The 16,572-nt window shown below is 39.4% G+C and overlaps 1 protein-coding gene across 2 annotated transcripts in view; it reads left to right on the forward strand.

The window, feature by feature from the left end:
• LOC131968891 (receptor-type tyrosine-protein phosphatase gamma-like) overlaps positions 1-16,572 on the forward strand; it is a 519,997-nt gene that overhangs the window by 425,862 nt on the left and 77,563 nt on the right. For both annotated transcript variants that reach the window (XM_059329944.1, XM_059329943.1), the window contains exons 8-9: positions 1,089-1,281; positions 11,423-11,607. In XM_059329944.1, the coding sequence (XP_059185927.1) occupies positions 1,089-1,281; positions 11,423-11,607 (378 nt within the window). The remainder of the gene's footprint in view (positions 1-1,088; positions 1,282-11,422; positions 11,608-16,572) is intronic.

Here is a 16,572-nt window from a genome sequence, read left to right on the forward strand (position 1 = left end):
CAATATGAGAATGCAATCAGAATTCCAAAACTGCATGCATCCCCTGGGACCGCACTTCAGAGATGCAGGCCAAAAGGACTCTCACTCACTTTAAGTTCATGTTTTGAAGTAACAGATCTGGAGATGGGAGGTGGGTGGAGGGCTGGCAGTTGACAGATTCAAACATCTCTGGTGAAGGCCTTTGGGATCGAAACCCTCAGGGCCACTTTTCCTGTCCTTTCCTTTCCTTTCCTTTCCTTTCCTCCTTTCATTTTCCCTTTCCTGTAAATGTATTGGCTGTTTGTGACCCGTTTTGACAGCTGATATTAGAAATTTCCAAACAATCTGAATATGCAAAACAAAAAGCGTCTTATTAGATTGTTGATTTTAGTAAGCTTGGACTGCTGACCAAAAACATGTTGTATCTAATTAATTTCATCCATGTACAAACACAAATGTGTTGTTGTTTTTGTTGTTGTTGTTGTTTACAGATAACTTGGATTCCCTATTATATAGGGATCATATTTTCCCCTGCTTTCTGTCTCTATGCTAAGCTAAGCTAATCACCTCCTAGCTCTTGCTTAGCACTTCAATATATGAGATTGACATCAAACCTCTCGTTTAAGTCCCAGCAAAAAAATAGATAAGCATATTTTTAAAAATGCAAAATGATCACCTAAAGGGGAAAAAAAGCATATACTAATTAAATAATCTGCAGTGATAGTCTGCGCTGCATTTAGTATGTATTCATAGTTCTCATCGATCCATGGATACATTAGTAAATATGTTCATCATTATTTGTCATGTCAAATATCCCTCTCTGAATTCTCTGTTTTTATCTAAAGCCTTTGCTTTGCTGCAGCAGTGACCCAGTTTCCTCATGGGGATCATTAAAATTTAATATTATCTCATCTTGTATTTCAATTAGAGCTCTGGTTGGCATTCTCTTATTGTGTGTTTTGCGGATTGAGTGAAAGTGCTTCTTTCTGCACTATGATGGCAAAAAGCACCAACTCAAAGCCACCACAGGATGTGAGTTCTTACTGGCTCCAATTGTCTTCACTTTTCTCTCTCCATCCCTCTGTCTGTCATGCCCGTTCTCCCTACAGTTGGAGGCCTTTTACTCGATCTTCACCACAGAGCAGCAGGACCATGTAAAGTCGGTGGAGTATCTGCGCAGCAACTTCAGGCCAATCCAGAGCTTGGACAACCGCCACGTCTTCAAGTCAGCAGTCAAAGACGCCTGGCTGCCTGACCTGACTGACAGTGGTAGCGGGCCATATGGCACAGAGGCTTCCAAAGGTAGCAAGACTTTAAGTTTCACATATTCACTTTGACTTTTTTTCTATAACGCTTTGGTCAAGATAGGAAAAGGTTTGTAAAAATGATACATAATTGAACTTAGGTAGTTGTTTTCCTTCTATATTCATTTTAGCTCCTATTTTCTTCGTACTATACAGTGATGCCACAAGCCAACAATGGATGAGATAACACTCAAAATCATTGTTTAGTTCTGAGAAATTAATCATTGAATGCTGGGAATGTTTAAGTGTTGAATATGGATAGACTAAATTACTGGTTTTACAATGATAAATGACAAATATTTTAGCATGAAAATATGTGCATACTCCAATATGACACTCTCCTTTTCTGTCCACTGATCTATTTAGCATCAGTGAAGTTTCCCCTCTTCTTTTCCAAACTGCTTCAGAATTCTCACTTCTCTCTTCCTGGATAGTGACATTTCTTAATGTTAATAAATGAGGGATATTCAGTGTAGCTCATATGCCCAGAGGAAACTGATTGTCTTCTCCTTGTGTGTGTGTGTGTGTGTGTGTGTGTGTGTGTGTGTGTGTGTGTGTGTGGCCTAGGCTAGAGCTCTCTGTCATTTCACCGGTGAGCAGGGTAACTCCCTTAGCATAAGGCAGTGGGAGGCACACCAGCCATCCTCCCACTCCTGCCTCATTACCACTCAAACAACACCACACATTGTGTGTTTGTGTGTGTGTGTGTGTGTGTGTGCGCGTGCGTGCGTGCATGCATGCGTGTGTTTGTGCATGCACCAGCATCTGTGCTGTGCCAACAGTTGTAGCAGGATTTTGCCCCCCTCCTTCCTTCATACACACTTGCACATTGAGTGGTGCACACACACACACACACACACACATATATACATACATATGGCGCACACAAACCCAATTACACACATGTACTGTATGTGTTTGTGCTGTCCTGGCAGAGTGTGCTGTATACTCTTGCATGTCCTTGAGTGCTGCAGTGGGACATGTTTGCTGTAAGTAGATCTGTAAGGCTGGCAGAGGAAATGGAGTAGATGCACATGTAGAGGAGGGAAGAGGGCTGAGAAACAGCAAAGGGAAGAATTAGAGCTGTAAAAAAACACATCTACAGCTGAGTGGGCTAAGGATAGAAACCTGCACATGTATGTGAGTGTTCTGGTCTGTAACCTCTTTCCACTTCATCATCTGACAAAATACAAGCACACAACACACAGGTTTTTTGTTGTAAAATGAAAACCTGCACAAAGCCTATACAGCAGCAGCTAAAATGAGTACTTTTATTTCCATTGTAAGAGTGCATTTTTTGCACAATGATATAATAGAAACATTAAATTATAATACCTCACATGACATGTTTATTAGAGGATTCCTGATGAGGACTGTTATGATAATTGTGTGAAAGTTGTTGACTTACAACTAAAGGCCTATTTGCATTTTTCATGTAAGTGCTATTAGAGAGCGTGGGTTCTCTCTGGGTCCTCCGGCTTCCAGCTTAGGTTTAATTAGTAGTCCATAGTGAATGAAAGTTCACCCAATGTCAGCTGGGATCGGCTCCAGGACCCCCACGACCCGAGTTTGGATAAGCAGTTAAGGATAATAAATGGACTTTAGTAATGTCAGCTAACTGAAATAAACAAATTATATATTATGATTAATTGTGTGAGTCATGTTTCACATCCTGGAACCAATAAAATAAGCTGAGAAAGAGCACAAGAAAAAAAAAAACCATTGCTAATACTGAAAGGTTAATATTATAAGATGCTTTCGCTTACATTTATGCTGTTAATGACAAGTGATACCATGCATCAGTAAGCATTAGGTGTTCTTTCAAACATGCTCATAAAGCCTCATTCATGCCTTCAAGCTGATATCCTTGTAAATTAATGCACTGTGAATGCGGTTGTGAAAACTAATTCTACAAATCATTTTCTTTTATATTCAATTAGATTTTATTCATATTGCCCTGAATCACAAATCACAGATTTTACTAAAAATATGACATCACTTCTTCTCCCTCTTCTTGTTCTAAAATATTTCTAAAAGGTAACTTAGAATCGCCTCTGCTGTAGAGTATAATCAAATCAACTGCATAATCATTACACAGGATTAGATACTTTACCTAAGGGATATTTCAAGGGTTGGTATATCATATTCACAAAAGAGCATTAAAGTTCACTAATTAACGCTGTACATTGTGTTTTGTTTCTATCCAAAAACTAGCAGTTGTGTGTATCTTGTGTTATTTCTTGGCTGAGAGAAGTGACTTCCTGGAGAGTTGTTACTGATTCTGGTTAAGAAATAGTACTACACACAGCCTCCCATAAGACACAATGTTTCAAAAATGCTGAAAGGCTGCTTCTTGCCTTCAAACCTAATAGCCTTAATTGGCAAGACTAGGTCATAACCTAGTATATGGCTGGCTGTGCTTGGTCAATGTGATTTTGGCAAAATTGTGGGCAATGTGTAACAGGAATAGTTAATGGTACTGTCAATAATGTGAATATGTTGGATATTAGTAATTAGAATGCTTTCGTCCCAGTAATCGGACAATAAGTAATAATACTTTTAATGATGTAATGAACCTTACAGCCAATCCCCAGTGGACACATTTTTAGAAGTGTTTTTTTACATCCGTCACTTGCACGTCTCACAGTTCAAATGTAATTCCATTCTATTAAGTGTATCATCCCCCACTGAGTGCGGATTGATTTTTGTACAATTTTTGTACAATTGAGGTCTATTTTTGTTGCATTAAGTGAAGCATTTTCTTCCCAGACAGCTGTTTAAATCACAAAACACAGATATCCTGCTGTAAATGTGTTTGGGACATATTAAATGCATGAATGGTCATTGATTTTAGTTTCCACTGTAGAGAGTGGGAGCCGTGGGACTGGGAGCGTTGATCAGTCAGTCAGTCAGTCAGTCAGTCAGTCAGTCAGTAAGCCAGCCAGCCAGCCAGCCACTCAGCTCCAGTAGCTGCTGCAGCCACCACGGCCGCAGTGTGTGAGGAGCAGCTCACAGAGAGACCAGGAGCCTTGATTCATCAATTAACATGCGGTTAATAAGTTCAAAACACAAAACGCCGTGATTTAGCTGTCTATGCAGATTATGATTCAGTTAATGTGACGGCAGACAGAGTCAGTGTCATTTACACGATACGCTCATGTCTCCCTCCCAGGAACAATAGCGCTTTTGCCCTAATAATTACCTTTGAAATGAAATGAGCAAAGTAAAAGCATTGTCCTTATGAGACCAATGACAATGTGTTTGAAAACAGGCACATGCTGCAGATGCAGAAGAGGAGAGTGTACAAGCAGCCCCGCCCCCTAAACAATATGATCCACTCACTCATTCCTTCACATACAGACCCATGTGTAGGGCTGACCTCCAGCAGTCAACAAGAAACATACAGCTTAGTTAATATATAGTAATATAGCATTATTTTAGTGTAGAACATAAGAAGAAGCAGTACTCTATACAAGTTGCTATTCCCATGCTCAATTCTGACTCATAATTTGTTGCAGCAATTCTGGGGTTGATAACATTTTACCATATTTTAACAATTTTACCATGGTCTCATATATCAAAAATGTAAAAAAAAATCTCTCTAAAACACCATAATAACAAACCTTGAGGAACACCACTAATAATGTTTTCATTTTTTAGGTTTTAACAAGAATTTTTCTGTCATTGGATGGAGATTACTTCTTGAAAACTGCTGGGAACCTCTTTATCGTCAATGTACCTAGGAAAGCCATCCCTGTTGTGAATGCTCTAGGTCTCTAGTTTGTGGTTGTAAAGTTTAATGAGGCTGTGATTATCCTAGAGGTCACAGCAGCTCATTTATTAGAGCAAGGTCAAATTTTAATACATGTGCTCACTATAATAAAATATGGCAAATGTGGGGAATACCATCAGTTGGGCAGTTGGGTTCATTCGATTCACAACAGTCTCAACTTTCCAGTCAAACCCCATTTTGTGCAATTGTAAGTGTTTCAAATACAAAGTCGAAAAAATAACAAATTTTTACTGCATGATAATTTATGTCACATTTATGTCACACATACAGTAAAAATGTATTCTTCTAAATGAAAATTTGACATTTTCAATCAATCAATCAAACTTTATTTATATAGCGCTTTTCATACATATAAATGCAACTCAAATATTTTCATATGTAAATAAGGTTTCAAGTACTAAATCACCCCTTACTAAAGCAGGAAGAGACACTAACTTGTAACCTGAATACTTATTATTCTCCTCTCTGCACCCTTTTTTGTGTCTATTCGGTTTTATGTCAAGGTTAAGTTTTACAAAAAGATACAAGTACTGTATCAAGTAGCTATTGAGTAATGCAAGTGCCAGTCTAAGTGCTACTCAATTTACAGTCCTTCATACTGCAAGTGGTTGCCTGTTATACAACAAAAATAAAACTGTTATAGATTCACAGCACACAGATGAATTAAGCTGCAGAAAGTTGGACAGTCATAAGCTATAAACTTCTCTTATAGCAACATTTACATTTTTTCACATCAGAACATGTACATAAAAGCAATACTATTATCATGGTTATTTATTTTAGAATTCAGGAAAGCATGTCAAGCAAATGTCCGTAATGTACTCACTCCTTGCTTTTATTTCTTTTGTCCCTTGTGTCTCATGTTAGGTGTTCTTGGGATTATTATAGGCACGATATACATGAAAGTTATTATTATTATTATCCCGATGCTGCGTTCATCGGTGTGTGAATGAATTCCCAATGGTGGCAGGTGGCACCGTTTAGGGTAGCCTCTGCCACCAGTATGAATGTGTGTGTGAAAGGGTGAATGAGCGCAGTCTGTAAAGCGCTTTGAGTGGTCGCAAAGCGACTAGAAAAGCGCTATATAAGTGCAGGTCCATTTACCATTTAGCATTATTATTCATTCATTATCCTTAACCAATTATCCTCACTCAGGTCTGACATTGGGTGGACAGGTCTCGCAGAGCAGACACATAGAGACAGACAATCAAGCTCTCATTCACTTCTACGGGCAATTTAGATTCAGCAATTAAACCTAAGTGCATGTTTTAGACTGTGGGAGGAAGCCGGAGTACCCGGTGAGAACCCACGCTGACATGGGGAGAACATGCAAACGTCACACAGAAGAGCTGCAGGCTGGAGTCGAACCACCATTATTATTATTATTATTATTATATTTATGATACCTGGGAATACACCACTGTTATCTTTCTTCCCATATTCTTTATTAGACAAGAGCTTAATATTAACATGTAAAGTTAAACTTAAGGGCATCTCAATGGGTATGAGTTATAATACTGCAAACGAGTCACCAGCCCCTTTACTACTACTACTATTCCTATTGGTGCATGTCTAGAGGCCTGTGTATTCCCCTGAATTAGTTCTCACCCTCAAAGTCCCACCAACCGACCCACAATCATGACCTGGTCATTGATCATCTGTGGTAAACATGCTCCAGGGCCAAATATGTCCTTTCCTCCTCCAAATGGCTTTTCAGAGGCTTGAGAGAGGGAGAGAGGGAGAGAGAGAGGGACTGAGAGAGAGAGAGAGAGAGAGAACGAGAGAGAGAGATGTCCTGTGTAGGTTTTACCTGTGTCAGACACCCCCTCTACCCATGTTCTGTTCTGTGTGATTGGGCCCTATAGTTTCCATCACTCACTGTCATCCAGTATTCCTCTCCCCTGTGTGTGTGTGTGTGTGTGCATGCGTGCGTTCATAGTGCGTGCATGTGTGTGTGTGTGTGTGTGTGTGTGTGTGTGTGTGTCTGTGAGATGGCCCGCTTATCTTTGATGAAAGCTGTAAGAGGGTCTCTTCATCACCCTGTCAGACACACTGGGATACAAAACCCTTTCAGTTGTGCTAGTTGTGTTACACACAGGGGATATGAGTTGTTTCAATTCTGCAAAACAGGAGTAAGTGCAGAAAGACACACAAGCATTCAAAGTGTAGCCCACCCATTACAAGGAGGTAATAAGACCCCATGAGTAACAGCTGAAGGGACAAGGATTTGTCCAGATGATGAAAATATCAAGAATCGACCCACAGGTATGTTGGTGAATGTAGGACACCAAATGCTTTCTGCTAGATTACTGACGCTACAGTCTTAAATGAACCTTGAGAAATTTGGGTTGATATGGATAAAGTGGCAAATTTGATAAATTACCCTGATTGAGATGATCCGTGTCATTTCAGTGCATCCTTTTATATTCTTTTTTTGTTCTTTTGCATTATTTTTTAGCATAAATTAGATTTTTAAAAGTGGCCTGTATTTGATTTAAATATATAACTTACTACTACTAAAGTTTTTTGTTTTATTTTTGTTTATTTTTTATGGAGTAAATCCTGCTCTATGTCTGATACATTAGGGGAGTTCTATATTTGCAATAATTAACTATTCATGTGTGTGTCTAAGTTAGTCAGGCTCAATAGACCTTTCCCATGAAAAACACATAACAAGTCATCTGTAAAAAGGTACATGTAACATTGCTATGGGACTTTAAAAAGGAACAAAGCCATTGTCAGTGAGAAAGCATGCCGAATAAACCTATACTACCACATGGAAGCCCTCTGTAGGCTGAGCTAATGAAGAGAATACCGTAAACCGTCATTTACTTATCTATCTTACTTCCTTATTTACTTAAACTTAAATCCACATTGTGAATGTGCATGATTTTAGGTCACACACACACGCATACACACACACACACACACACACACACACACACACACACAAACACACAGTCACACACAGGGCATGGCTGACTGGGCCCAGGTTGATACAATCTATTCAATACGTAGAGGTCATTCACTGCTTGACTTCCAAATGATGTCTGTGTATGTGCATGTGTGTGTTCTACTTTGTCAATGTGTGTGCTTTAGTGTGTGTGTGACTAATGGCTTTAGTAATGCTAAGCCACATGGGGCTCAACTGCAGGTTATGAATAGAAAAACTCCACTGCAGCTCTGTGAGCAAGCTAATCAATTTGGTTCCAGCAGGCACGTGAGCCCTGTTCTCAGTCAACCCATGTTCATCATCGTATTACCTTATGCATTTACATAATATAATACAGTGTGTGGAAGAATCATTACGTGCATTGTTTGATGGGGATATGCTATGCCCTTGTGTCCAACTGAGAATAATGTAATGAACTGCTGCTTACATACTCTGACCAAAGTATGTGTATGCATTTAAACCATAGCACCAATATGTTATGGTGAACCGTGTCATTCATCACTAGTCTGCAGTTATTACCCCCACTTTGTTTCATAGCTTTCCACCAGTTATTGGAACACTCAAATATTTGCTCTTATTTAGCCACAAGAGCAATCATGAGGTGAAGCACTTAGTGGATTTACATGCACAGTTTAATCGAGCTATGCTTAAAAATCGATATTGGCGTCTAATAGGACTACTGTCCTTGTCCCAGTTTACATGCAACTGAGAAAATCGAATAACTGACGGGAATGTGTCCTCCTCCTCAACACTGGGTGGCGATATGTGTCATTTCAACAGGTTAATACGGCCCCCTTTCCTGTTGACCTCTGTTCAACACTTTGTGCTGTCGCTACTGACCGGCGACCTGCTAATGCGACCGGCTAATGCGACCTGCTAATGCGACCGTCTAATGCGCGACCGACTTTCTTACATGTTTTAGTTCCGGGGTCATACGCCAGCACGGGTCGTGGATCGTGTGGAGCATGCGCACATGCGTTGTCTTGTCATACATGCCGGCAAAAATCCTATTTCAATCGCATTATCTGGGTGTCTAAATCGGAGTTGGAGAACTGCGACATGAGTAGGACTAACACGTTTACATGCACTTCAGTTGTCCAGTTATAGTCAGATTAAGGCAATCTTTTTTTTTTTCAAGTGCTGTCATGTAAATGTTCTGACTGATGTTCCATGACGGGGCCTGACTCACGCTCATCCCAGATATGTTAATGAAGTTGAGGTCAGGCTGTATGCTAATAGCTTGAATAGCTTGCTAATAGCTAGCCATCCATCCATCCATCCATCCATCCATCCATTTTCCTCCGCTTATCCGGGGCCGGGTCGTGGGGGCAGCAGGCTAAACAGGGCATTCCAGGCGTCCCTCTCCCCAGCCACAACATCCAGCTCCTCCTGGGGGACCCCGAGGCGTTCCCAGGCCAGGAGAGGGATATAATCCCTCCATCTTGTTCTGGGTCTTCCCCGGGGCCTCCTACCAGTTGGACGTGCCCGGAACACCTCTAACGGGAGGATCCTTACCAGATGCCCAAACCACCTCAGCTGCTCCTTTCGATGTGAAGGAGCAGTGGCTCTACTCCGAGCTCCCTCCAGATGTCTGAGCTCCTCACCCTATCTCTAAGGCTGAGCCCAGCCACCCTACGGAGGAAGCTCATTTCAGCTGCTTGTATCCGCGATCTCGTTCTTTCTGTCACTACCCAAAACTCATAACCATAGGTGAGGGTTGGAACGTAGATGGACTGGTAAACCGAGAGCTTTGCCTTCAGGCTCAGCTCCTTCTTCACCTTAACGGTCCGGTACAACGCCCGCATCACTGCTGACGCCGCAACAAATTGCCTGTCCATCTCACGCTCCGTTCTACCCTCACTCATGACCAAGACCCAGAGATGAATATTAAAATGAGTACCTATTTCTAAAACACTCATTTCATCAGTTCAAGACTCATGTCATACTCATTACTCTGCTTCCTAAAGCCCCTCTGTAAAGAAAAAACACATTTCATTGTCCATTAATTTCTAACAAATAGAAACAGAAGTTCAATTCAATTCAACTTTATTTATAGAGCCCAGAATTACAGATTACAGATCTGCCTCAAAGGGCTTTACAGACTGTACAGTTATTCTATTATTTTATTAAGTCACTCCTAGTCTACCCATCAGTGAAATGAATACAATACTTCCTGCAGATTAGTCACATAGAAAACTCACCAGGGATCATTTTCAGTTTCACTGATGTTACTTTTACAGCCATTGCAAAATGTCTGTCTGTCAGAGCAGATAAAGTCAGAGCAGCAGAGGGTGCATATAACATGACGGGTATTATACGAATGAAAATAGCAAGTCTTACTTAACTGGTCTCAGAAAATGGCCTGCTCCCCTTTCAGTTTTTGGAAATGTGTAATAATTATAATGAAATATTCAATATCCTAAGGCAAATAATCCTTCTGTAGGATGTACCAGCTGAGCAGGACATCTCACTGGTCAAACAGAGACATCCAGTGGTCAGCAGCAGCCAGTGCTGGGCTGGTCCTCTCACAATGAATGGAGGGCTATAATGCAAAAGTGTGTATCATTAAATTCATAATAAAACATACAATGTTTATGTGTTTGCCTTCATATCTCGTACTGCCAGATATTTGAAGACAGAATAGGTAGGCTGCATTTTGCCTGAAGGCAACTATTTATGAACTTGTGTGTTATTGGACCCTTAAGACAAAATGTGTGTGTGTGTGTGTGTGTGTGTGTGTGTGTGTGTGTGTGTGTGGCTGGATGACTCAGAGTCTCACAGCAATATTAATAACAAATCATGAATAAAACTCACGCTCAAATAACTCTCTCTCTCTCTCTCTCTCTCTCTCCTGTCTGACTGTATTGGTAAGATAAGCTGAGCTGATGTATTCCGTCATTAAATTATCTGTTTTTCTCCTCCCTTTTAATTCTCATTGTTTCCTTCATTCTCCCTTCTAACCAATTACACTTCTTCTCTTCCCTTCCTTTCTTTTCTGTCCATCCTTTATTTGTGCATTCCTTCATCTGATGTTCCTTGTGTCTCACCTTCCTTCACTTCTTTGGTTCCCATCATTCCTTCATGTTCTACCTTTTCTATTCTATCCTTTTCTATTTATTCCTGACTCCTTTCCGTCATCTTGCCTGCCACCAATTCTTCTCTTCATTCCTTTTATTCTTCTTCTGTCTTCAACCATTGTCCATTTTACTCTTTTTTTCTTGCATCTCACACTAATTTCCTCTTCCATCCATTTTGTATTTTTATCTTATTTTTTATTCTTTCTAATACTGTCTTCCCTCCATCACTTCATCTGCCTTCCTTCCTTTTCCCGTAAATGTCCCTGTCCATCCCTCCTTTCTTTCTTTGGTTTGTGCCTCCATCCTCCTCTCCCAGTATGCAGCAGTGCTCCCATCAACATGAAGGTGCAGCATGTGAACAGCAGTTCTCTGTTGGTGCGTTGGGCTCGGCCAGAGGTCACCTACCACCCCCCCATCCTCCACTTCCTGGTGTCCTACAGCTGGACCACCCATGACGACAGCTACGAGGAGACGCACCTCACCGACGCCAAACACACACTGGTACGTCTGGAAAGGCTTCTCACACTGGGTGGGCAATATGGCCCTAAAAGATTATCACGATATTCCAGGGTATTTTTGCGATAACGATATTCTTGACGATATTGCAAAATACTGAAAAATATATAGAAAATATGATTTTTTTTAGTCTGTATAAATAAATAAAACTAAAAATAATACTCTTAACTTTTGAGCATTAGCAAATTATTAAAAATAATAACCATCTAGGGGGTCCGGGGGGAATTTTTTTTCATAAAAGCCCAAATTTGATGCCTCTCACACATTCTAATGCCACTATTCCATCATATACACTGATTTTATTCATTGCATATTTAGTTAATTACTGTAAAGGAATTAAGGTGTAATTAAGGTTCTTGTATGTTTTATTCAAGCCATCTTATTTTGACAGTCTTCTTGTAAACACACTGTGCTCTTATTTTGAAAGCTGCATTGTTTAGCAACAGGAATGTTGTCAATATCATGATATGCATTTTATTTTACCCATAAAAAGAAATATACCGGTATAATCATGAACGATACAATATGGCACACCCCTAGTGTGCATATGTATTGTTGATTATTTGTGGGTACATTGCAAAGCAGCTGAACAGTGCATACACATTTAAAAAGGCCAATAACTGATTGGAAAACAATGATTTCAGTGCATCAGTATCTCATCCTGACATTATTCACTCCTAACAAGTTAACTGTAGCATAATGATGTTTTTATGGTTTTGTAAGGTCAGAGACTGATGCTGGTCTCTATTGTTGTGTATATGTTATATATATTTTATTGGGGTGGCTGTGACTCAGATGGTAGAGCGACCGGAAGGTCCTGGTTTGATGCAGCCCAAGTATCCTTGGGCAAGATGTTGAACCCCAAATGGCTCCCAGTGCTGCATTCATCAGTGGGGGAAAGACTTCCTGATGGTGGCTGGTGGCTCCATGTAGGGCAGCCTCACTATCTCCATAGATGTTTGTGAATGAGTGAATGAGCGCTGTCTGTAATGTAAAGCCCTTTGAGTATTTAAGTTAAATACCATCTTTCCCCTTGCCAAACCAAGCATCTTTATTAGCCTAAACCAGTCCATCAACTTTTCTCCTGAAAAATAAAATCAAACAAAGAATCTGTTTTTAAGGATAGAAACTTTAGTAAATGGATTTATGTTTTAAGGGTTATTCATAAGTATTTAGTGCTAAAATAGATTTGTGTAAAGTGTGTTTCTGAAAATGTAATTCTGTAAAATGTAATGCATTCTGTATTAAGGCTACAGGGTGATGGTTATATATTTTTATCTTCTACATTTAAAGTATTGCTTTTTGTATATAGTATTACAGTATTAGATACAATATAATAATTATGCTGTTTTATATGTTTATTTATTATATTACTTTGGTATTATAATTATACATTTCATGATCAACTTTCACACGAAGGTGAGATAGACGGAAATTACATTAGTAGCCTAAACTTGGACAAAGGATGTGACTGTACTGTACTCAGCTGTGCACACTATATGAACTTCTTCCAAATCTGTCAAAATGACTGACAGTAATCCAAATCCACATAGCAATCAAATTCTCTCCAAATTGTATTTTGCAAATCAAATCACAAGGATTGAACATATTCTGAAGGATATGGGGTTGCAATCACAATAGTCAGTTAGCAAAAACAATCCAATAACCCCTATTCATAAAACTGTATGTATTTGGTATGAAACAGTACAATTCAACAAGTGCCTTCATTATTATTTCTCAAATATATCAGTATATATGGGGAGACACCCACATCAGCAAAAATGCTTAAATAGGTCTGCAACAAACAGCAATTATTTATTTAAAAGCACATGCAAACTATTTCCAGTATACCAATGTTCAATAGTATAACACACAGGAAATCATCAGCACACCCCTACCTCCCCTCTACACACACACACACACACACACACACACACACATTTGCTGTCTTTCTCTGATGTGCTTTCTTGGCCCGGTTTGTGTGAGAAAACTTAAAAGTAAAAATCTCTGTTCAGACTTTTCTGACTCTAAGCTGTCAATAGCGCTGTTTGTACTGTTATATACTCCACTGAGGTACAGAAGAACAGCGAATACTTTCAGTTCTTCCTCACAGACAACTCAGACGTCATGTCCACAGTGTCCCGCATCACACCGATGTGTTTTCTGCTGTTGAAGAATTCCATGTGTGAAGTTAGTTTCAGTGGATTATTTCAACTTCAGTGTCAGTGTCAGTCCATGTCCTTTTAACACTGAAATAACCATTTAGGCTGGCAAAAGTTCTGGCTCAAAGAAATGTATTTATTTATTTATTTTAAAACCATTGATTTTGTAACTAAAGCTAGTATCTATCTATAAAAGCAAGAAGCGTGTGTGTGTGTGTGTGTGTGTGTGTGTGTGTGTGTGTGTGTCTCTCTGACCGTTAGTCAGACTGACCTCAGATTTCGTATGTGGCTTGTGCATGGCACGAAGGTGTGCATCCTCGACTTTGAAGATTTTTGAATTAATTTCTCAGAATATCAATATTTGCGTAGGACGTGTTGCGGCATTGCACTGTTTCCGATCGGATGTCTTTTAGGGGAGCTCTGCCCCATTGTGTGATAGGCCTACACCTGCTCAGTAACACAATTAACTCTGGATTTCCACTCATCCAGAGTGGGGGGGGGGGGTTGTTGGAGAGGTGTTGATTCCACTGTATGATCATTTTAGAGCATTTCTGATGCTCTTCAATTGTGTTGTGTTGTAATGAATTTCTATAATATAGTTGTCCCTTATTCACGTAATTCATGTAAAATATTAGAAACACTAAAAACAGTTTAATACAATACAACTAAACAGCACAATTAACAGCAGCCACCAAAATCACCATATTATTGAATCAGTAGCCCTCAAACACAAACTGAATATTGTTATTTATTATATGTTGGAGTGCATTCATTTTAGTCTACAGCACAATTAAAATGCAGATAGATAGTTTGACTGATGACGCTAGAAGTTGAGGGTCACCAAAGGTAATATAATTCATGCTGTGAAGACCATGATTGTCTCAAATCAAATCATGATTGACTCATCTCATTTAGCCTACCTATTTTTGTTTTAAAGTGCGCTACAAGGCTAAATTTTCTAATAATATTCATATAGTTTCCAGCGAATATTAATGTTCAATGTGTATGTGCTGGATGGTGTGCATACCCTATGAAAAGTAACTGTTTTATGGAGTTGCAGACGTTGTGGTGGTCTGCATGTACTGTATGAATACATACTTTCTACGAGCACTGCACTAGTTTAGATTATGACTAAGTAAAACTAAGTGAAAAGTAGTTCCATTATGCTAATAGGCTATGTTATGTAAGACCACTTATTCAAGTCCTCCTCCCATCCATTAATAGTTTAAGGCAGGGCCATCAAATGACCCCGTTTGAAGTATAACAGGTTGTGTTTTCATCGGTTTCCATGTTTTATGTTCTGACACTCTATGAAAGAGATGAACAGGTTTCAGTTCAGCAACAGGAAGCACCCAAAGTTGCGCCCATAATTAATACAAGGTATCATGGGGGCAATAGTGTCATATGTACTATCATATTGACCAACCATAGCTGTAATCATTCCTTCTCCCCATGCTGGCTATACAGAGATACCTGTGCAACCACTACATCAAATTTGTAGTCCCTGTTTTATACAAAAAAATCTCATTTGAATTTGATAGTTGCTAATATGAGGCTTCAGCAGTCTGACACATTAAATATGTATATACTTACTTTCATTTTTATTACAATATTCCTCCTTTCTGTTTCTCCAGACAGCAGCTCTTGCTGAGCCACAGTGGAGGGATACACCTTGTAGTCTTATTTTGGTTTGTTGCTGGGACAAAACGCTGGTAATAAACCTGCCAAGACAAAGATACACACTCAATTTGGCTGACTTTAACTGAATCATATTTGCACAGAACAAGGAGTGCAGATTGTGTCCCTCATTTTTACAGAGTAGTCCAACACATTCTCACTCCAAACTTGTCAGATGCACAAGGAACCTTGTAGTGTCAGTTTTCAGTTGTTACATGCATGTTGCCTTTTTTAAAATTAAGTTTAGGCTACAAAACAACTTGATTATGGTGTGAGAAAAAAAAAAACCCTCTTTAAAACCTTTTCCTAATGTAGATGTATTACGTCAAGGAAAGGAAGATGTGCTGAGTTTGCTTAAATATCTGCAACTGCAAAAAAACTTGATAAATATTATATCAAAAAACATCGAGGAGGCTTCAGAAACATGATAAAAAATATATTCACAAAACAGGGGAGTTAGAACTAAAGGTCTGTCCACCAATACCCACTAATTCATTAATACAGGATTTCTTATTCTGGCGATGATTCATCAATTATCAAATATTTCCTGATATGTTCCTTACTCATTTTTCAATTAACTATTTGCTTCTCCAAATATTTGATTAGGAGTAATTGATTCTATAATATAATAATACTAGCAGTTAGTTTCCTTGTTTGTTCCTCAGTCGTTATTATAATATTATGAACTAATGTTTCTCCAGCAGGGCACATCCTGGATAGGTGGTCACACACACAGAGGCAGATAGATATTCACACCAGAATGAGTTGAGGCAGGTGTGCTCCTGCTGCCACACCGGCCATTCATTGATCAGTTTGACACCCTGAGTTAGTTCCTCATTTGTTCCTCAATCATTTCTCAATTAACTAATCATGGCTACTAATTTGAATCGGACTCACTGATTGGCTAATAGCCATGTTTCCATTAGGGGAAAGAGTGGCCGCTGGGAAAGAGTCAGCCCACGCCCTCTCAAATGGATGCTCACTCTGCGTGTCTCCATTACAAAAAAAGGCCCCAGAAGGATTTACGAGATTCCGGAGGTGACGTATGGTTTTCAATCGTCGCATAATCGACAGTTTTGACCGTGAAGTCACATACGCAACAGATTAACTG

This window comes from Centropristis striata, chromosome 3 (assembly GCF_030273125.1).
Source record: "Centropristis striata isolate RG_2023a ecotype Rhode Island chromosome 3, C.striata_1.0, whole genome shotgun sequence".
Taxonomy (NCBI): Eukaryota; Metazoa; Chordata; class Actinopteri; order Perciformes; family Serranidae; genus Centropristis; species Centropristis striata.